The sequence below is a fragment of the Pan troglodytes genome, chromosome 1, assembly GCF_028858775.2.
Source record: "Pan troglodytes isolate AG18354 chromosome 1, NHGRI_mPanTro3-v2.0_pri, whole genome shotgun sequence".
NCBI lineage: Eukaryota > Metazoa > Chordata > Mammalia > Primates > Hominidae > Pan > Pan troglodytes.
In genome coordinates this window covers 19,887,257-19,910,286 of record NC_072398.2, presented here as the reverse complement: position 1 = coordinate 19,910,286, position 23,030 = coordinate 19,887,257, and the positions used below count along the sequence as shown (strand labels likewise).

At 40.8% G+C, this 23,030-nt stretch overlaps 1 protein-coding gene across 4 annotated transcripts in view; it reads left to right on the top strand.

Annotated features, from left to right (window-relative positions):
* RAB4A (RAB4A, member RAS oncogene family) overlaps positions 1-22,125 on the top strand; it is a 35,612-nt gene extending 13,487 nt beyond the window's left edge. The window contains exons 2-8 of one of the 4 annotated variants that reach the window (XM_016940561.3): positions 1,812-1,892; positions 5,356-5,470; positions 12,477-12,539; positions 14,110-14,264; positions 15,602-15,697; positions 19,477-19,613; positions 20,429-22,125. In XM_016940561.3, coding sequence (XP_016796050.1) covers positions 1,812-1,892; positions 5,356-5,470; positions 12,477-12,539; positions 14,110-14,264; positions 15,602-15,697; positions 19,477-19,592 — 626 coding nt within the window. In that variant the 3' untranslated portion in view covers positions 19,593-19,613; positions 20,429-22,125. The remainder of the gene's footprint in view (positions 1-1,811; positions 1,893-5,355; positions 5,471-12,476; positions 12,540-14,109; positions 14,265-15,601; positions 15,698-19,476; positions 19,614-20,428) is intronic. The other 3 variants (XM_063790746.1, XM_063790753.1, XM_003308805.6) reach the window with 3 other exon arrangements.
* The last annotated feature ends 905 nt before the right edge of the window (positions 22,126-23,030 follow it).

The window sequence follows — 23,030 nt, the reverse complement described above, 5'->3', positions numbered from 1 at the left end:
GTATTTATGTGTAGATTTCTCCTTATTTATTCTTCTCATGGTTCAGAGTTATTTTTTATTTGAACAATCCTTTAATTTTAATTCTATAAAATTCTCAGCCATTATTTATTTTAACATGGGCTCTCTACCCTCATTCTCCTATTTTTTTAATTTCAAAATTCCTGTTAGACCCATGTTAGATCGTTTCCTTCAATCCTCCATGTCTCTTGAGTTCTTTTATATGTTCTGTCCTCAGCTCTCAGTACTGCCTACTGGTGATCTCCAGGTTTTATTCTGATTCACTAATTCTCTCCTCAGTTTTGTCCATTTTACCCTTTAACCTATCCGTTGAATAATTAGTTTACAGGCAGAGTGCTCTGTCACCCAAGCTGGGGTGTGGTGGCACGATTCTAACTCACTGCAGCCTTGAACCCCTGGACTCAGGTGATACACCCTCCTCAGTGTCGCAAGTGGCTGGGACTACAGGTGTGTGCCACCACACCCGGCTAAGTTTTTATTTTTATTTTTTTTAGGAACAGAATTTTCGTATGTTGCCTAGGCTGGTCTTGAACTCCTGGGCTCAAACAATCCTCCCTCCTTAACCTCCCAAAGTGCTCATATTACAGTTGTGAGCCAACGCGCTCAGCCTGGAACTTTTTAATGCTAACAAAATTCTAATAGCATTATTTTTAGTTTGATTGCCTATAACCATGTGAATATTATGAGAGGTTGAATAGGCTTCATCTCTCAGTGGTGATTAACATAGTTCTTAAGAAACTGGTGACAGAGCTAGGCCAAGCATCAGTAAAGGAACACACTCTTGGAGCTTAATTGAGGAGGGAGTGCTTGATCTGATCTGGAAAAGAGTGTGGAGGTGACACTTTCAAAGCTACAAACAGGGGAGCCAGGAATACAGAGCAGAGCCTTTGAGGCCACAGAAGGAGTCAGGCAGCAGTGGGGATTAGCAGTGGTGGGTCAGGAGCAAGGGTAAGGAGTGGTCTTAGCAGCTGAGTCAAACGGGGAGGAGGGAGTTGGTGTTCTGGTACTCCCGAGCTCCTAAGCTCCTAAGCTATGCAGAATTACAGTTCCTTGGTAACAGAAAAAACAAAGTGAATTAACATGGGTAATATGAAGTTACTGATACTACATCATGCTAATTAAAAATTTCCATTTGGAAATCCTTTATTTCCATTTTATAAAAAATAATATCCCAAATTAAATATATTACTATGTGTAAAGAAGAAGTTATTCAGTTTGTCATTGAATCAGACAAATTTCACACTTGAAGTGCTGACCTAAACTTGGCTTTTGCCATTACAAATTACAGATGAGGGAAAAGAAGCAAGACCACGTAAATCTGCAAGTGCAGACAAAACTTATTTTTTTCCTTTTCCCTTTTCCCCTGCTTTTTAAGAAGAAGAAAGAGGTAGACTCTTCAAAGTCTACCAGGTTTATTCTTTTGTACAGAGAAACACTTGAAATTTCTAAACTAAGTTTGCTGCCAATTGAATATGCATATTTCTTTGAATAGTGGCTAGCAAAGGGACAAGTTTTATTCATTCCAAGAGTAGTTTTCAAACTTTCACCTTGCAAAGTAATTATTCAAAGAGCACAGTTTGGAAAACCACTGAATTAACATGTCAGCCAAATATCTAAAATCCTTAAATGTGAAAAGGTAAGTCAACATGTGTATTGTCATTTCACAAGATACTCAGTTACCTCTTTTTCCTGTTATATTAACAACTAAGATACTAAATTTGATGATCATGATCTAAGAAGAAATTCACAGCACCATTTTGAAGTCATTTTCACAGTCTCTTTTTATCTTTCAGATTTTTTGTTTAAGTTCTTGGTTATTGGAAATGCAGGAACTGGCAAATCTTGCTTACTTCATCAGTTTATTGAAAAAAAATGTAAGTGTCATGAAATTAGTCATTCTTCTGTGCATGTCTTCTGAGAGCCCTCTCACTCAGATTTGTTTACAGTAAAACTTAAACTTTTTTCAGAGGAAAAAAGTAATAGTTTGAAACTATTTTGAAGGGTTATGTTATTAAACTTTGGGTGATGTGATTTTTTTATTAAGTTAGCATTTCTGTTTAACAATGGTTCAATATATGGTTACTTCTACTGTACATTTTGCAGATGCTGAGAGACCATATAGTGATGTTGAAGACAGCAGAGGGGTTCTGTGGCAGGAATCCTATTTCCTGACAGAGCAGCCAGAGAAGCTCTAGGCATACATTTTGGATAAAATAACAACATTTGGTCCTCATAGTGGGCTTGTATTGTAGTTAAGGCAGTTGCTATCATCAATTCTGTTTTATAGGCCAGAAACAGACCTCTTGACCACACAGCCCATCTTTTACCATCGACCTTCACTGTTTTGGTAAAGGAGGTTGAATTTTTTATTTCAAACTATGTGAGACCTTGGAAGGCTGTAGAAGACTGTAGGTTTGAAAGGCCCTTAAAACAAAAAATGCTTTTTAATAATGGAAAGAATCATGGAGAAAGTCCTGTCTAGTTAGTGGCAGGTGGGTGAAGGCTCAAAAACAGAGTGTCTTATTTAATTAAGTTTATCTTAAGAAAGTATATGTGAGGCATCTAGGTAGGTGGTGGGTAAGAAGGAGAAAGAACCAGTTGGGGTGTTTTGGCAGAAAGCTTTGAAGAATAATAAAATCCTAGAAATTTACTCTGCTACTTCCATTTTCATCACCCAAGAGCTTGTTGGAGCCTGTTTGTTTAGTGACATGGACCCAGTGTGGCTTAGTCACAGAACTGGTCCTTACTGAATTTAACAAGTATTCATTCACTGGATAGTTTATTTACAAGTTGCCAAGACTTTGTGTGGTACAGTCTTAGAAAAGAATACCCAGAGGGTACTGGGCCAAGTACCCAGCTTATGTAATCATTCTGTCCTCCTCAGAGAACTCCCCTGCATGGTCCTCTCCGCAACTCCTCACAACAGTAATGAACGGAAGGTCTCTCTTTGTAACCAGGATGCCCCTGGCCTTTAGTTACTATTTTTTTAAGGATTTTACCCTGCATTTTTCCTGGTAGTTTACTCCTAATGGAATTTCCATACTAGTTCTATACTGTCTGGGCATGAAACAGACTAGCATAGTCACTGTAACCATTTATCTACCCTCTGCCCTGTAAATAATAAATCCAGTTGCCAGTGGCATCCCTGATCTCTGAAACAATTAAATTTTGTTCTGCAGTTACAAAATATAAACTAGCCAATGGACTGTATAGCTGCGATATTCAATTTTAGCTTATCTGTTTATCATCACAGAAATGTTCTTTCATAGGCAGTGTATTCCCGCTGGGTTTAGCAAAATACTTATTTTGCCTGTCTCCTGCCCATTCAAATAGTACTAATTTCTCCAACAAATTCATCCCAAATCATTTCCATAGAACACTACGATTAATGAAATCTCAAACACCTGTAGCTTGCATAGGGTTTTGTTTTGGGGTTTGTTGGAGGGTGTATTGTTTTGGGGTTTGTTGGAGGGTGTATTGTTTTGGGGTTTGTTGGAGGGTGTATTGTTTTGGGGTTTGTTGGAGGGTGCTTTGTTTTGGGGTTTGTTGGAGGGTGTATTGTTTTGGGGTTTGTTGGAGGGTGTATTGTTTTGGGGTTTGTTGGAGGGTGTATTGTTTTGGGGTTTGTTGGAGGGTGTATTGTTTTGGGGTTTGTTGGAGGGTGTTTTATTTTGGGGTTTGTTGGAGGGTGCTTTGTTTTGGGGTTTGTTGGAGGGTGCTTTGTTTTGGGGTTTGTTGGAGGGTGCTTTGTTTTGGGGTTTGTTGGAGGGTGTTTTATTTTGGGGTTTGTTGGAGGGTGCTTTGTTTTGGGGTTTTTTGGAGGGTGTATTGTTTTGGGGTTTGTTGGAGGGTGTTTTATTTTGGGGTTTGTTGGAGGGTGTATTGTTTTGGGGTTTGTTGGAGGGTGTATTGTTTTGGGGTTTGTTGGAGGGTGTTTTATTTTGGGGTTTTTTGGAGGGTGTATTGTTTTGGGGTTTGTTGGAGGGTGTATTGTTTTGGGGTTTGTTGGAGGGTGTTTTATTTTGGGGTTTGTTGGAGGGTGTATTGTTTTGGGGTTTGTTGGAGGGTGTTTTATTTTGGGGTTTGTTGGAGGGTGTATTGTTTTGGGGTTTGTTGGAGGGTGTTTTATTTTGGGGTTTGTTGGAGGGTGCTTTGTTTTGGGGTTTGTTGGAGGGTGTATTGTTTTGGGGTTTGTTGGAGGGTGTTTTATTTTGGGGTTTGTTGGAGGGTGTTTTATTTTGGGGTTTTTTGGAGGGTGTATTGTTTTGGGGTTTGTTGGAGGGTGTTTTATTTTGGGGTTTGTTGGAGGGTGTATTGTTTTGGGGTTTGTTGGAGGGTGTTTTATTTTGGGGTTTGTTGGAGGGTGTATTGTTTTGGGGTTTGTTGGAGGGTGTATTGTTTTGGGGTTTGTTGGAGGGTGTTTTATTTTGGGGTTTTTTGGAGGGTGTATTGTTTTGGGGTTTGTTGGAGGGTGTTTTATTTTGGGGTTTGTTGGAGGGTGTATTGTTTTGGGGTTTGTTGGAGGGTGCTTTGTTTTGGGGTTTGTTGGAGGGTGTATTGTTTTGGGGTTTGTTGGAGGGTGTTTTATTTTGGGGTTTTTTGGAGGGTGTATTGTTTTGGGGTTTGTTGGAGGGTGTTTTGTTTTGGGGTTTGTTGGAGGGTGTATTGTTTTGGGGTTTGTTGGAGGGTGTTTTATTTTGGGGTTTTTTGGAGGGTGTATTGTTTTGGGGTTTGTTGGAGGGTGTATTGTTTTGGGGTTTGTTGGAGGGTGTATTGTTTTGGGGTTTGTTGGAGGGTGCTTTGTTTTGGGGTTTTTTGGAGGGTGTTTTTTCTTTGGTTCAATTTTTTTCCTCCTTTTCCCTTTTCCTCTCCTTTTCCTTCCACTCACTGTTATTTCTTTAGAATATTTAACCATTCAAATACAGTAGTTGAAACTGTCTCCACCTCATTACTTACTGAGTTCCACACCTGTCACTGGGCGTTATGCCCTTCAGAATGGTACGCTGGTATGTCAGGAGTCACCATCTGTGAGCATCTTAACAGTGCACAGTTGGATGTGGTTCGGATATGGCAGGGCTACCTTCAGGCATAGGTTTTTAAATGTATGATTTGTTTGAGGGTTTTGAGAAAAATCTTTATGTCTCTTTGAGAATAGGGGCTGTGTGTGTTATCTTTAAAACTAAATGCATCTTCTCAGTGGAATGTTGGAGAAATGAATGGCTAGAGTAATGTCCATTCCCCATTGATGTAACTCTTGGTTTTAGTGTCACTTGTTTAAATCTATAAGCCTGTTAATGTTCTAAAATTAAATATGCTGTTCTTGTTTTTCTTTTTTAGTCAAAGATGACTCAAATCATACAATAGGAGTGGAATTTGGTTCAAAGATAATAAATGTTGGTGGTAAATATGTAAAGTTACAAATATGGGATACAGCAGGACAAGAACGATTCAGGTAGCTTTTCTCTAACTTAATAAAAATATTTGAAAATTTGATTTAAAATAATTGATGATATTCTCTCAATATATAAGGTCTCACTCCCTCCCCAACACACCCCTTCCTTGTCCTAATCTCAGAAACTTCATTTTTGGAAACTTTGATTGACAAGACAGCTAATCAGGTTAGCTCTCTGCAGCATGGATTGCTAAAGAATACAGGAGGATCTCCGCGCAACTGCATTATAATTCGGAGGCTGACCCATTCTCAGGAGGATGTGGCACTGTGTATTGTACAGTATGTTTCTAGATTCAAATCAAAGCACAAGCTTGTTTTTCTGTGTTCCTTTTTTAAAGAAGAACTTTTTAAAACCTCTTATGAGGGTTTGTTTTGTTTTACATTAACTAGAGCATGTTCTGATGTTTGATACACACTCCACAAAATATTCTCTCCACACTTTAATTACAATAGGGTCATAACTGAGGCTCAGAATGACTTCAGTCACTGCAAATGAGGTTTCATGTTTAGTATTCTGTAACTACTAAAGCAAGAAAATAGATTAATATTTTAGTTGTGGTTTTTGCACAGATGCACAAAGTCAGAACTGATATTCATAGTTTTATAATTCAGTGAAATAAAATCCACCCCATTTGTAAACATTTCACTTGAAGTTGAGTACATGTCGTATATTAAATAATTGAAGTTTGGCTGGGCACAATGGCTAATGCCTGTAGTTCCAGCACTTTGGGAGGCCGAGGCAGACCTCCTCACCTGAGGTCAGGAGTTCAAGACCAGCCTGGCCAACATGGTGTAACCCCTTCTCTACTAAAAATAAAAAAATTAGCCGGGCGTGGTGGCAGGTGCCTGTAATCCCAGCTACTCTGGAGGCTGAGGCAGGAAAATCGCTTGAACCCAGAAGGTGGAGGTTGCAGTGAGCTGAGATCACGCCATTGTATTCCAGCCTGGGCAACAAGAGCAAAACTCCATCTCAAAAATTAATTAAGTAATTGAAGTTCAATAATTGCTTCAAAAATACCATAACCACCTTTAATCACCATCATTTTTCTGGAAGCATTGATTAAACATGGTGGATTCAATTAGACATTTATGTCTTCCCTCTCAGAACCCCACTGAAATATCTATTAAGTAACTGAAATTGAATTAACTCAAAAAGGCCAAGATTGAGTGAGCGCACAATTATGATTGAGAGATTTCCCAAAAAAATCTTAAAGATAGGAAATAGATGGTGCTCTGACAGCAGAAGGAGCTCCACCTTAAGTGCTGTAATGGGGGAAGCCATTTCTTCCTCCGGAGTCCCAGAAAAGGTCAGGATTTGGAATCATCAGGTTCTACAGGAGGTAGAGGTTACAGAGGTTCATGTTTACACACGAAATAAGAGGTTCAGTCTTGTATGTTGAAATGGAGTCTAGACTCAAGGTCATAAGGCCCACCTGAGGGCATGGGGTCAGGCCTGAAAAGAGGGAAATTAAGTGAAAATGAAAGCCTCTGGCCCCCAACCCACCTCCCCTACCTCTTCCCTGGTCGCTGGCAGCCAGGTGTGTATGTCCCACATAGGAGAAAGGAGCCTTCTCTGCAGAAAAATGAATAGTCAGAAAGGGAAGGCTTGAAGGTACTGACATTTTGCTTTCCCAGTCAAACAGCCCAGTCTCTATCCAGTCATCTGAAAGTGAAACCCTCCAAGCCCACCTGCTCCACCCACACATAAAGAGCTTCTTTTAGACTTTTTCATTCCTTGCTCTTAATGATCAGGCAGAACTTTGAAGAAAGTTTCTATAGCAAAAGAGAGAGCTCAAAGTAAAGAAGCTGGAACTTTGAGGGAGTAAGAAAAACACACTAAAACCACAGTATCCTTAGGAAGAAGAGCAGAGATTGCATTGAAGTACGTAATAGAAACAAAGTCATACTTAAAAAGAGCAATCAGAATAATATGTTAAATAAACTCATGGTGAAAAATGGGAGAGATGACATAAAGAATCCTCCAGAATTAATCCAGAAGATGCAATGACTATTAGGAGTTCCAGAAGAGAGAAGAGCAGAGAGAATAATAGAAGAAAATGTTTCACTGAAGGAATGAGATTCCAGATTAATTGGCCCACCTAAAATCAAACATAGTAAGGAAAAAGTCCAGACCAGAGCGTGCCATGTGAAATTTCAGAACACCACAGATGAAGTAAAGAAGACCAGAAAGGTTCCAAGAGGGAAAAAGCAGCCACATATAAAGTGTGAAAAATGGAATTGCTTTGGACCCTTCCACAGCAACATTGGAAGCTAAAAGAAATGGAAGCATTGCCTTCAAAACTCAGGGTGAAATAATTCTTCAACCTAAAATTCTAAACTTAGCCAAACTGTAAGTGTGCAAGTAAAGGCTGAATACCAACAGATGTGCAAGAATGAGGAGGAAGCCAAGATTATCTTTCTTAGAGACTTCTTAGAAGTGTACTTTCTTAGAAAGTTTAGGAGGATATACTTCACCAGGACAAGGGCATGAACCCAGAAAGAGGAAAATGAAGCCAGCAGGAAGATCCAGCTCAGAATGGCACAGGTCTAGAGGGACAGTGAGGGAAGACTAAGACAGCAGTCAGTATGTGATGGCACTGCCCTTCCAGGAGGACCAGGGGAACAAGTGAGGGGCTCTGTAAGAGCTCATGACTCTGTCAGAGCGGGGAAGAAACAGCTCTGAAATTCAGTTTCCTAAACCTTTTGTAGAAATGAGAAGAAAGAAACTGTAAGATCCATGAGTGTAGGGGTTTTTGAGTTTTCTGTTTGTTTCTCCTGTGCCCAGAATAGTGTCTAGCACACAGGGGCGCAGTATGTGCTCTTTTAATGACTTAATTAAAGGAAACCCAGTTACCAGAAAGAGAGAACTCACCTCACTTGCGGAGAGTAGGGCTCCCAGAGAGGAGTGAGGCAGGAGATGGCTGTGTTTAATTTAGAGACTTTTCATGACATTTCACCTTAAAACTATCCACATGTATTATATTGGTTAAATTACTTTTGTAAGAAGATGTGGCACATATACACCATGGAATACTATGCAGCCATAAAAAATGATGAGTTCATGTCCTTTGTAGGGACATGGATGAAATTGGAAATCATCATTCTCAGTAAACTATCGCAAGAACAAAAAACCAAACACTGCATATTCTCACTCATAGGTGGGAATTGAACAATGAGAACACATGGACACAGGAAGGGGAACATCACACTCTGGGGACTGTTGTGGGGTGGGGGGAGGGGGGAGGGATAGCATTGGGAGATATACCTAATGCTAGATGACGAGTTAGTGGTTGCAGCGCACCACCATGGCACATGTATACATACATATGTAACTAACCTGCACATTGTGCACAGGTACCCTAAAACTTAAAGTATAATAATAAATAAATAAATAAAAGAAAAAAATTTAACACCTCAAAGTAGTACTCTTAAATGTGTAAATTTGTATGCTGGAGTAATTTGTATAAGAAACCATTTGTCAAGACAGTGTTGTAAAATAAATTTGAAAGTAAGATTTTAAGAAGTAGATGTGATACAGCTTATCTTGAAGAGAACTTGTAGTTCCCTCTTCCTCTAGAAGCTAGGTGCCTGCTGAGCAAGAATAGAAAGGCGCTGCCTCTTAATAGATGTGAACAAGCGAGGCCTTTCCCCCTGCCCTAGGAGGCTGTGGGGTGAAGAGCAAACAGTCCCCTCTGCACCTCTACCTGCCACCAGTCCTTAAAGCGTGTGCCTCTCTTGATAACAGTCTCAAGGCAGAGAGGAAAAGCTTCAAGCTACATGAAGACCTTGAAGCTTCCTGACTAAGAGCTAAAAAGTACGTTTAAAAGTAGCTCTTCTTTTCCAAGTAGCAAAGTAATAATTAGTAATTTTGTTTGTTTGTTTGTTTGTTGCAAGCTGCACGGGTTTCTTTGTTCTCCAAAGATAGTTCATTTCTCTGGTGTCTTTTTTTTCTGACATCAAGTCTATGGGGTTTTTCTTCACACCAGCCAGTCGGATTCTCTGACACCAGCTGGGTGTCCAACACTTCAATTCACTTTTGACACTACCCAGAGTTAAAGGGGACCCTCCAGGCTAAGGGCTTAGTCTCCTAGACTGCCACCCCCGCTTCAGACACCAGTCACAACTGAAGTGCCCAGGCTTCCTGCACTTCTTGGCCAAATACAGATCTGGCAGTTCCCACACTCTCCATCCCTCACATCCCCATCAGGTTGGAGAATTTGTTAGAATGATTCACACAACTCAGGAAAAACATTTTTCCTGGCATTTACTGGTTTGTTAGATAGGTGTCAATTCAGGCACAGCCCGGTGGAGGAGATGCTTAGGAGACGAGATATGGGAATGGGCCACCTCCCAGCACCTCCATGCCACCACCAGCCCAGGGGCTCTCTGACCCCCATCCTTTTGGTTTTTTTGTGGAGGTTTTATTACAAAGGCACGATTGATTAAAACATTATCCATTGATGATTGACTCAATCTCCAGCTCCTCTTTCCTCCCCAGAGGGCTGAGGTGAGGCTATAAGTTCCAGCACTCTCCTCACACAATGAGGGCTCCCACAGCCAAAGCCCTGATCCCAAGGCTCTCTAGCCTGCTACTCTTCCCACAGTTATCTCCTTGGCTTACAAAAGACACCTTTATCACTAAGGAAATCACAGGGGTTTGGGCCTCTGTGCCAGGAACCTGGGACGAAGACCAAATATATATTTTTTAATTTAATTAGGCCACAGTTAAGTTCTGGGAATGTCTAGCTAGCAGTAGTCCAGGCCCTGTGCTAGGCACTGGGATCCTCTGGTGAGTGAGACAGCAGAGCCCTGCCCTGTGGAGGGGAGGCAGGCAGCCAACACAGAGACAGAGACAGAGCATCCCACCAAGTGGGATGGTGCCACCCAGGAGACAGCACGCTGAGATAGAGGGGGTCCACTGGATGGGGGTGCTTGGGGAACGTTGCTGAGGAGATAGTGTTAATGAGACCCAAGGGACAAGGAAAGCCAGCGGTGTGACGAGCCCAGACAGGAGTGGCAGGGGCTGGGAGCAGGGAAGAGAATGGGGCCAAAGGGACAGGTACAGTGACAGGGATGTCCTGTCGTGGGCCTTGATAAGTTGGGCTGCTCTGAAGAATGGACTGTGGGCCACACATGGCAGCAGGGGCAGCAGCGTAGGCAGACACAGGATTTGTGTAGTGTAGGAGACCACTAGGCTGGCGGAGTGAATGTGGAGGTGCACAGGAATTGAGGATGAATGTGGAGCTGATTTGCTTTAGAAACAGGGTGCGTGGTGATGCCTCTTCCTAGGCCAGGACGGGCCTGGAGGGTGGGACCAAAAGGAGTTCTGCTGTGCAGATGTTAAGTTTGACATGTTTATCAGGCAGTCTCATGGAGATACGGAGGCAGCACTTGGATCTGAGCTGGAGACAAAATTTGAGTCGAATGTTAAGAGAACCCAGGACCCAGCTCTGGGGAATCGCAATCCTAGCAGGGCAGATTCAGAAGAATGACCAGAGCCAGAGACGTGGCTGGTGAACGGGAGGAAGACTAGCAGAGTGCAGGGCGCAGAGGCTGCGCGAGTGAGTGAGGACAGAAATGCCCACGCCAGCTTCGGTTGCAGAGAGGGTGGGGACCTTGACAGGCTTTTGGGGAGTAGCAGAGATGGACACTAGGTTGGCGGTGAAGAAGAGGAAGCGCAGGTAAAGACAGCTCTTTCAGAAAGTTGGATGTGGGGCCAGGCGTGGTGGCTCACGCCTGTAATCCCAGCACTTTGGGAGGCCGAGGCGGGTGGATCATCTGAGGTCAAGAATTTGAGAACAGCCTGGCTAACATGGCGAAACCCCGTCTGTACTAAAAATACAAAAACTAGCCGGGTGTGGTGGCGGGTGCGGCTACTCAGGAGGCTGAGGCAGGAGAATTGCTTGAACCTGGGAGGCAGAGGTTGCAGAGAGCTGAGATCGCGCCATTGCACTCTAGCCTGGGTAACGAGCGAAACTCTGTCTCAAAAAAGAAAATTGGATGTGGAAAAGAGCAGACAGTGGGACAGTAACTGAAAGGATTGTGCAGCATATTTCTGTTTTGTGTTTTAAGATGGGCGGTACCAGAGCCAATTTATTTTTATTTTGCTAATAGGAAAAATCCTGAACTCCTGGCTTTTTTTTTTTTTCTTTCTGTTGCCCGGGCTGGAGTGCAGTGGCATGATCATAGCTCACCGTCACCTCAAACTCCTGGGCTCAAACAGTCCTTCTGTCTCAGCCTCCTGAGTAGCTGGGATTACAGGTGTGTACTGCCATACCTGGCTAATTTTTTGTAGAGACAGGGTCTCTCTCTCTTACCCAGGCTGGTCTCAAACTCCTGGCCTCAAGCAGTCCTCCCTCCTGGGCCTCCTAAAGTGCTGGGATTATAGGTGTCCGGCCACTAATGGGAAAAATCTCACAAAGAGGGTGAGATTGACAATGTAGGGGAAAACATGTATGACCGAAAGACGCCTTCTTGAATGTGAGAGTGGGTATGACATACTGGGACACTCAGTTTTCCCGTAGTAATAGGGCAGGGACACAGGTGGGTGTAGGGCCGTGGTGACTATGGATTCCTGTGGTGACTATGGATTCCACCGCCCCAAGAGGTGGCGAGAACTGGAAGAGATGGAGAAAGTTGTGCCAGGGAGTGGGGTAGATGAGGAGCCCGCAGAGAAGTGAGTAGATTGCTGAGCCCCTTAGTGTCCATCTAGGGGGTGGTGCTGGCTTCCGCAGACAGCTCACCCTGCTAGGAGTTCTCAAAGGAGACATCCATCAGAGAGCTGCATCTGCTGTGAAGGAATCTCCTACTTGCCACAGTGATGTGATTTCAGGCAGAATAACCCCTCACATGTATGTTCAAATATCTTTGAATCATTTCTCTTTTAAACCAGTGTCTGTCCCTGTGTTGTGGTTTACAAGGCAAGCATGGGTGTTTTTTCATGGGAAGGTGGGATACAGTAAAGGGTCTCAATTGGTTGAAAGTAAAACCAGTATAATTCTTCCAGGTCCGTGACGAGAAGTTATTACCGAGGCGCGGCCGGGGCTCTCCTCGTCTATGATATCACCAGGTAATGCCAGCTCCCCCTGGTGAAGGAGGGTGCTCAGTGCCCTGCAGCCCAAAGGCTGGTCTTGGCGAGGTGCCCTCCGTGCGGTGTGTGCTTTGTGTGTCCAGGGACGGTGGTGTGGCTGGCATCCAGGAAGCCCCTTAGCCCTTCCATCTGGGGTCTCAGAGGTCTTTGAACGAGCCCCTACCACTGCTTTCCCCTGCAGAGAAATGTGTTTGTAAGGTTTTAGGTGGATAAAGCAATCCATGCTATTACATTACATTTCTTGACATGATGCTTGGACACTTTCCTTAAGGTTCACAAAGCTTTATGTATGGAAAGTTATTAGAAGTGAGTTGAGAGAGGGTGAGGACACAGACTGTGGGCTGAGATTGCTGGGTTCAAATCCCAGTTGCAGTCACTAGCTGATTGACCCTCTCAGGCCAGGTGCTTCAGCTGCCTGGGCCTTAGTTTCCTTGTCTGTAAGATGGAGATAGTAATAATCACATGATCCTCAGGAGGTTATTGGGAGGTTTAAATTAGTTAATGTGAAGCACTTGGATAGTAGCTGTTTGTGACCTATGGCAATTTAACTGAAATAAAAAATTCTGTTCCTCGATTGCACTGGCCACATTTCAGGTCCTCAGTAGCTACATGTGGCTGGTGACTACCATATCAGGACAGGTTATAGAACATTCCTATCCATGAGGAAATCACATTCAGCAGTGCTGATCTCAGTAGCCCTGTCTTAGAAATGTGTCATCTAAATGGCATCATCTGGGGGCCCTTTCTGGGTAGGAACCTGTCCAGTGAGAGGATGTCACTCAGCCGCTTCCCTCTTCCAATCTGTGTCCCGGGAGCCAGGCGTTCTGAGAGGAGGAAGGCAGTTTCTGGCCCAGCCCTTCCTGCACTTGCCCAGGCAGTGAAAGGCTCAGCCTGCCAAAGTGTGAAGTCATCAATCAGGCTAGCAAAGTGCCATGAGAAGAACTCAATCCTTAGACACATGAGGGCCAAAAATAGTAAGTCTGAGAGTTGGTCCTGGAGTCAGACAGAGCTGGTCAAGTCCTGACTTTGCCACTGGCTGCTGTGTGACCTAGGGCAACGTAATTAATCTCTCTGGGCCTTGGATTTCTCAGAGAAAAGGGGAATAATGGCAGTCTGTGTCATGGAATCCTTATAAAGAATCAATGTGATAAAGTCCTGTAAAAGTGCTGGCACATTGCAAGGACGCATTAAGTGGCAGCAATTAGCTATGAAATCTTGCCTACCAGAGTCTAGTGCCTTGCACATGCTAAGAGCTCAATAGATATTTGTCAGTTGAATGAAGGAACATCTCTTTCCTTTTGCCCCATGACTGGGCAAACGAAAAATAACAAAATATCTCACTTGCTGTCTCATTTTACCAGAAACAAAATGGAACAACCTCTGTGGGTATGGTATATACTTGGTGCATTCACGTTGTCTGAGTTATCTTAAAGGTGTTGGTGCCATTACCCTGAAATGTTGAAAAGCGGTATGAGTAGTGAGAATGACTGGAAAGAGTTGCTAGTTTTATAAAATACATGTATTATTTTCACAATCTTATATTACGCAGCCGAGAAACCTACAATGCGCTTACTAATTGGTTAACAGATGCCCGAATGCTAGCGAGCCAGAACATTGTGATCATCCTTTGTGGAAACAAGAAGGACCTGGATGCAGATCGTGAAGTTACCTTCTTAGAAGCCTCCAGATTTGCTCAAGAAAATGGCAAGTGACCTTTTACTTCTTACTGTTTTTCAAATCGCATATTTGAGGATAATAGCATTTCTTTGAATTTAAAACATATATTGGAATTTCAAGATTAAACTAGATTTAGGAAATGTGGAATTTCCAATTGTTTTTTTCTATAAATTAGACCTATTTAGCATATTTTTAGTATATTGCATTCTGCCTGCAGAAGTTACTATAATGATAAAAGCAAATGTAGTAACATTATGTAATGACTTTTCAGTCTAGGGTCTTTGAATATTAGAGATCTTGGGCTAAAGTGAAATTAATAATATTTAAAGACTCTAACCAAATGATGTCATTATTTTTTAATGTATTTTGAAGGAAATTTGGTGAAATATTAGCCCAAATAGAAAGGGAAGCAGGAGAAGAAATACTTGGCTTATTGGCTTCATTTTAAGTCATTTGGTTATAGGCAACTTTGAAACTTTTTTGAATTTCCATATAGAATACATGAAAATGCCACATAAAATTAATGGTTGCTTAATTAATGGATAAGAGAATGATTTTTTTAAAATTCAGACATTTTAAATAACTTTAATTTTTAGAACCAAAAACTAGAATATCCTAATATCAGTATTTGGACTCTAAGATTCCAAATTATATTGTAACTTGACTAGTTTCTTGCTAAGAAAATAAACATGAGAGAAATCCATATGCCATCATGACAGTTTTTAAAAAGCTGTTTAGAAATCAGAAGTTTAGAATGTTAACAAAGATGAAAAGGAATTTAGATGTCATCTAAACTCATTTTTACAAGTGAGGATACAAGAGGCTAGAGAGGCCATGGTTTGCTGAGAGAGCAAGCAGAACAGGCCTTTCTGCTGAGATGAACAGCCACTCTGGTGGGTAGAAAGAGTATTAATTTCTATACTGTCTCTTCATGGGCTGTATGACAGATTGCAATATAGTCCCCTAAAAAGTGTAAACACTTGTAGGTCATATTTGTGGTGACACTCAGATTGTTTGAAGAGGGACATTGCAACTTTGCCTGAAATCAATGGCAGGGCCATTTTGGCAAGCCAGCTCCTTCCTGATGGGTTGTCATTTGGCTGGGGAAGCCTGGTTGCTTGCTCAGCCCCTTCACCAGGTTAAGTGCTAGCACAAGATAGCAGTTACTTTTCAGAAAAGGCTAAAATTCTTTTAACATTTAAAAAACACATAATGACATATATTGATTTTATATTTACAGAAATATATGGTTTTAGGTCATAAATTATATTTTGTCTGCTTTTCTAAGAGAATGCTACACAGGCTTTTGTAAGTGAAAATTATGATCATCTTCTAAATATGACTTTGTTTGATGTCCATTTTAGAGCTGATGTTTTTGGAAACAAGTGCGCTCACAGGGGAGAATGTAGAAGAGGCTTTTGTACAGTGTGCAAGAAAAATACTTAACAAAATCGAATCAGGTAAAAGCCTTTCCATTAACCAACTTTTCTCCTGCATATTTTACACTGTAGCTCAGTAGATCACCTTTTAATTAATAGTTTCAGGGTGATTTAGTAAAGAATGTTCTCTCTCTACCTGCCAACCTAAAATCATCACATATGGGTTCAAAGGTCCTGTTCTTATCAGGATGAAAGCCCGGTCCTTATCAGGATGGTTTCCATGGTGATGAAAGTGGATGGGCACACCAGCTCAGCTGTGGAAAGGTAGTCAAGGTTTCAGGGAGTGTTCGCATTTAGAACCATAGTCTTTCTTTGGTCCTTCACTAAACGGAGAAAGAATAGGCCTTTGTCCACTCTGTCAACAGCACGCTAATTCTGTTGGGCCAGTGGTCATGTGTAAGGGAGTTATAGGTACATTGTATAGTGTTGATTGTTGCAGATCAGGCATCATGGAGCTATGGAATCCAGAGTAATTTTATTTCTGAAGCTTACTGAGCATGCCTCAATTATAAAATGCCTCATTTTTGTATTTGTTGCTTATTAAAATAATTTAAAATAATCCTAATATAGGCAGCTGACGAAATACTGTGTAGTTGTCATTTACTAAAGTAACTATATATGGGCATCACCTTTTAATTGATTCATTCAAACATCTGAGTGCCTATTTGTCAGATGCTGGGATACAAAAATGAATAAATCACACCCCTTGCCCCCCAAGAAACTGTCTTTCATGGGAGACAGTCAGAGGATAATTATAATATCACAAGGCTGATGTAGTAGTTGAGAGATGCACAGGCTCAGGGTAACATGAAGAAGGGGACCTGCCCCAGCCAGAGGATGGAGGAGGTGTCAGGGAGGGCTTTCAGGGGAGGTCTTAGATGAGCTCAGTCTTTCAGAATATAAGGAAGAGTGAGCCAGCAAAGGGAGTGAGGAAGAGGGAATAGCAGGAGAAAAGGTTGAAGAAAGGCAGGAGCCAGCCAGTCCTCATCAAGGATCTAGAACTTTATCTTGTAGATTACCAATTGTCAACCCTAGATGAACACTAGAGTCACTGAGATGCATTAAAAGTTCTAATCCCAGGCTCTGCCTCTGGAGACACTGAACTAATCGGGCTGAAGTATGGTCGAGGCAGCAGTGTTTTTAAATGTTCACTCATGCTGTTCTAATGTTCATCCAAGATTGAGAACCACTGCGGTAGGTGGTGGGTTGTCAGCAGGTGGGTGATGTGATTGGGTTGTGACTTGAGGTAAGTCATGTATGTAGGAGGTTATGTTGAAAACAAACTGAAGGGAGGACAGGCCTGGAGGCCAGGATACCAATTATAAGGCATTTTTGAGTAATCCTAGTAAGAGATGACTGATTAATGCTTTAACAAGGATATGGAAGCAGAGATGGAGAGAGAGATGGATCTAAGATATATTTAGGCAGTAGCATCTTACGACTCGTATGCCCAATAGTGGGACAGGACAACTGACTCTTAGGTGGGACAAGGTGAGGAGGAAGGGCCAGCAGGGGAGGAGGAACCAAGGATGACTCGCAGCTGTCACACTGGTATCTCTAGACAGAGATGGGGTAGAGCCAGAGGAGAAGCAGGGAATGTGAGGGAGTAAAGATGGCTCTGTTGCAAATGTGCGGCCTTTGCGGTAACGCTGAGACATGAACATGGAGTTATCTAGTAAGCTTGGGGAAGAGTTCCTGGCTGGCAGTATAAGTTTGGGAACCATCAATATATAGGAACAGCTAAAACTGTGGAAGCAATGTGATCATCCAGAGAACAGTGTTTAAGGAGAGCAGTGATCAACAGAACCCTGGAGTTGGAGGATGAGCAGAGGAAGAGGAATCTACAGAAAAGGTGAAAAAGGAAATGGTCGGAAATGTGTGAAGAAAATCAAGGGAATGTGGGTGTCACTTAAGCCCTAATTATAAGCAAATCAAAGGAGTGTTCATTATGTAATGTAATAGTAACAGAGGGAAGCCTCATAAGCTAAGACTGAGCTGAAAAACACACATTGGGATGGAGAATAGAAAGTCAGTGATCACTTTGATCAAGAACAATTTCAGCAGAATTATGAAGGTAGAAGATGGCTGGCCGTCCGTTAGGAAGAAGTAGGAGGTGAGCAAGCAGAGTGTCCACTCCTCTCCTGAGGAAGCACAGGCTGGCACTGTAGGGTGCAAAGGGTTAATTTAAAGCCGGGGTTGTGGGTGATGGGAGAAATTCCAGCATGTTTAAATGCTGAGGGGAAAGGAGAGAAGAATGGGCAAGGAGAGGGCAGGGAAGAAGGAGGGTGCTAGGTGAAGTAGGAGGGAGGAGAGTCGGGCCCAGGTAGAAGGGCTGGGTTTCAACAGAAGTGGACCTGTCATCTTTTTGTATTTTTTTTTTTATCAGAAAGAAAAAAAAAATTACTAAGCTTGGTACAAAAACCAAGACTCTGTTACATAAATCCTTACAGTTGGCTTACTGTTGAATATTATTAAGCTCAGCGTGAGGTTGTATTTACATGACCTTGCTATTTTAATATTGTATCCCTGAATGCATCAGATAGAACAACTCATATGCAGTCTTCCAAGACGTGTTTTTTTCTGAGATCATCAAAATCATAAGTACCTCTAGGTGAAAAAAATATAAGAGTATAAATTAGGATTCTTCAGCAGTACTTTTTATTTTTTTAATGGGTAATACATTCAGAAACCATTGTTTTCTTCCCTTTTTTTATATAAAACGTATCATATGATAGACTACCACGCCTTGCTTTTTTACTTACTATTGTATAACCTACAAATCATTACAAATCAGCATATAGTTTCCGTATATACATATAATACATAAGGTACATATATATAACATAATGTCATACATAATGTGTGTGTGTAATGTGTAATATGGGTTGAGTATCCCTAATCCAAAATGTTCCAAAATCTGAAACTTTTTAATTGCCAACATTGCCACTGAAAGGAAATGCTCATTGGAGCGCTTCAAATTTCAGATTTTCAGATTAGGGATGCTGAACTGGTAAGTATAATGGAAATATTTCAAAATCTGAAAAAATCCAAAATACTTCTGGTTTCAAGTATTTTGGATAAGGACCGCTCAACCTATATTTGGATAAGGACCGCTCAACCTATGTGTTAGCATAATTCATGAGCCAGTCTACTTTGGACATTTGGGTTGTTGCCAGTATTTTGCTATTATAAGTAATGTTACAGTAAATAATTATTATATATATATATATATATATATACATTTTTTTTTTTACATGTGCATGAGTCTGTGTGTCAGACAAATGCCCAGAAGTGGAATTGCTGGGTCAGAGAACATAAGCGTTTGGGATCTTGGTGTAGAGGCTGTCACATTTTCTCCTAGTGATGGTCTTATTTCACTAAAGCCATGTCCACAGCGTGTAGTATCATCATACTTGGACTTTTGGCCTATCTAATAAGTGAAAAATTATATCTTTGTAATTTAATTTTAAATTATTTTATATAAATAATATATTCACATAATTTAAAATTCAAGAAGTATGAAAGAGTATAAAAGACTTTTCATTAAAAGTCCCCCTGTTACCACCCTCTCCTGTCCTCAGCCATCTAGAACTCCTCCGAATCAGCCGTTCCTTATGTATCCTGCTAGAGATGTTTTGTGCCGGTGCAAGCAAACATATATATAGTTTTTTCCCTTTATTCAGAATGGTGGGATATATACACAGTGTTCTGTACTTTGCTTTTTTTTTTTTTTTTAATCTATTTTTGGAATCAAAGAAACATAAAAGCCTTTTTTAAAAGAAGACTTGCTTGGTCCTTAGGTGAGCTGGACCCAGAAAGAATGGGCTCAGGTATTCAGTACGGAGATGCTGCCTTGAGACAGCTGAGGTCACCGCGGCGCGCACAGGCCCCGAACGCTCAGGAGTGTGGTTGTTAGGAGCCATGGGAGAACACACAGGTGGGTTTGGACACCTCCCTGCCCTGAGTTCCTGGCAAGCTCAAGTGCAGAGGCCTGTTAAAGCTTTGGGAAGCTGTAGTATGAAAAAGAGAGGATCCCAGCCGAGTGCAGTGGCTCTAATTCCAGCACTTTGGGAGGCTGAGGTGGGCCAGTTGCTTTAGTTCAGGAGTTTGAGACCAGCCTAGGCATCATGGTGAAACACCATCTCTACAAAATACAAAAAATTAGCCAGGCCTGGTGGCGTGCACCTGTAGTCCCAGCTACTCATGAAACTTAGGAGAATTGCTTGAGCCTGGGAGGCGGAGGTTGCAGTAAGCCAAGATCATACCACTGCACTCCAGCCTGGGCGATAAAGTGAGAACTGTCTCAGAAAAAAAAAAAGAGAAGGAGAGGAACCCATAAGTTAAAGTTGGATGTTCTAACTGAAAGAATTTACACTCTATAGGAAATTCTCATGCTCTTGTTCAGAAAGAAAGGAAGGGCAGGTGGTGGTTGACGGGAAGGGTGAGATATCCTGATTCCTTATGTCAGTGAGGAGCCCTTCCTGGATTGATTGAGGTCTAAATGAATGTGCCTTTTGCTAAAACAGGTGGCCTATTTATAAAATTGACAAATGTCTCCCTTTAACTTTTTAAAGCTGCTTCTTTTTTCCCATTTACCACAGTGGACGTTTTATTTATAGTCGACATCATGTAGTAGGCACAGGCAAGTATTAAAAGACAAGATATTCACGAATTCTCTTTTAGGCTTTAAGCTGTATTTACTTTTGCATTTATAGTTATGCAGATTTTGAAATTGTTCTTAATATTTTTTAGGTGTTCATACAGTGGCATTTGGGACACAATCGTTGGAACCTGAAGAATCTGAAGTTTTTTTTACCACCATCCTTTTCTACTCTGTATGGAAGTAGATCTTTATGGGGAAAAGAGAATTTGGGGTGTTCTGCAAGCTAGTCAAAGTGGCACAGCAAATCATATAAATCGAATTAAATGGACAACACCGTTAGATGTGTATGTAAAAATTTTGTTTCATATTTTTCCTTTCACTTTCGGTTTAAAACATGCTATATGTACTGTATGTCCTGTAGCCCAGTGCAGCTCCACAGCATGGAATCTGATGTATGATATGATAGAATGTGGCACTAAATGCAGTTTCAGATTTTATTTTTTTTAATGATATGAACTAAAATTGTCAATTGTGAGGTGTGCTTTTCTCATCATGTTGGTTATATTGCACAATTGGTTATATTTATGACCTGATATTCAAAGACTCTGGCATTGATAGCCAGTGTGTTTTCTTATTTAATTCCATTTACTACATTCTACATGGTGTTTACGTGATCCACACTTGAAATACTAGATCAGTAGACATTCACTAATATACCAAAATAAAATGAAAAATGGAGTTTTTCCGTGAACTTTATACTGTCCAGCTCTGTTGATTTTAAAGCCTCTTCATCCAGGTCAGTTCAGGAAGTATATCTGGAGTACCTGCTCTGTTTTTGGCTGTGAGACTAGCACTAAGGATTCTGGTACCTTTACCCAAACCTACTGGGCTACTAATACTTCTCTCAGCAGTTGATCAAATACAATAGACCATGTAAGCTGGGGCCGCTCATCCACTTCCAGTTTGCTGGTCTCCCTGCTAGAAAACACATTGTACTGTGCTTTTTCTGGAATTCAGTATAATGGCATCACTGCCTGTTTTTCACATCTTTTGTTTCCTGTTCATTTTAAGGAAACCTACTAAATCCAGTTAATATTAAATGGACACCACTCATTAAGAAATTTCTTTATGGCTTCTGCTGAATACTTAAATGCCTTACTACAGTTATCCAGTTGACATGTTTTTAATTCATATAAGGTATATTGGGTATATTGAAGTATATATTGTATTACAAAGACTTGTTCTTGTATTTTAAAATGTCAGTGCAAAAAATATATGGTGGAACCTTTCTTTAAAGTTGAAATGCAGTATTATTTAAATCTGAAAGGTTAAAAAGCTTTCTTCACCTTATATATGTTCTTCCACTGTGACTTTGTAGTTGAAGACTAGTAAATTAACTTTTAGTTAGAAGATGCCTACTGCTTTTGTTGTTTATTTTAGTCAGCAGAGCACAGAGACACATAAAAACTCTGGGAAATGACTGGGATAAAAATATCAGTATGTATCTGTTTTAGATATTTTGAGTTTTGCTTTTTTTATGCCTTGAATATTTTATTTCAAAAAGTATCTGAAGCAAATTCTCAGACTGAACTACTTCTTAGACCTCACTGTAAGAATGTTTTATTCAATGTCTCATTTATGATAGATTTGCAAGCTGCTCATTTTTGAACAGCTTTTTGCATGGGATAGGAGCATGTCTATTCTAACACATCAGCTTATTCAAAAGCAAGAATTTTAAAAATAAGATAAATGTAAAGTTGTTTTATAAACGATCCTGTTAATTAAACCACAGACACCATATATCCTTCTGCATCCTTTGGCCAATAAAAGTTGCTGGAGAACCAAACCATGGTGGTTCTTAATCAGGCTTTGCCTTTAGGGAGAATGAGGAGGAGAGATAATTTGGTATTGTTCAGGCTAGTAATAAATGTCATGTTTCTATTTCCCGCAACTCATTAAGTTTTCAGGAAGCTCTTAATTTAGATTTCTAGGAAAGTAATTATTCAGTCTTCCTAGAAAAAGATTATAAAGACCATTTAAACTGGAGATTGTAATTTATTCTTTTACAGTCCAGCATTTAAGTGAAAATGAGAACATCACAATTTGGGAATCTGTAATGGTTTTGTTGAAAACATTACTTGTGGCTTGTATAAGAGTGGCTGAATTCAAGAACATTGATTCTTAGCAGATCAATAATAGTATTTAAAGAATCTGATGCTAAAATTAGAAACCTAAATGATTTGTAATTTGTACTGTGACACAGCAGATGATGTTTCCTTATTTTCTGACATCTTTTTATGTTTTTGGAGAGGCACATTAGAGGTGCTTTAAAAAAAACCTGTGAATTTTTAATATTTTGTGGTGCCATTTGTGAAGCACCTCTTTCCTGATCCATCTAACTACTCCTGTACGTACAATCTGAGTTTGTCCCACTTGTTGACTTGGTTACTTCCCTATTGTATTTATTTCTTTAAAGGGTTGTTTTAGAATTTTAGAGGAATTTATCTGAGAACACAAGATCTACCACTTTCAGGAGGACAAGTGACCCAAGTTGTTGGTCACCAGCCTCAAAGTTTAGAGAACACTACCTACTACCTACTGATAGAAAATAATGTGGTTAGGGAATCTGTTTTTTTCTTTTAAAAGAGCATTTATGTACTTTTTTCGTTCATATATCCCCCTCATTTTTTTTCTTTTTCTTTCTTTTTTTTTTAATTTTATTTTTTGTAGAGACAGGGAGGGTCTCACTGT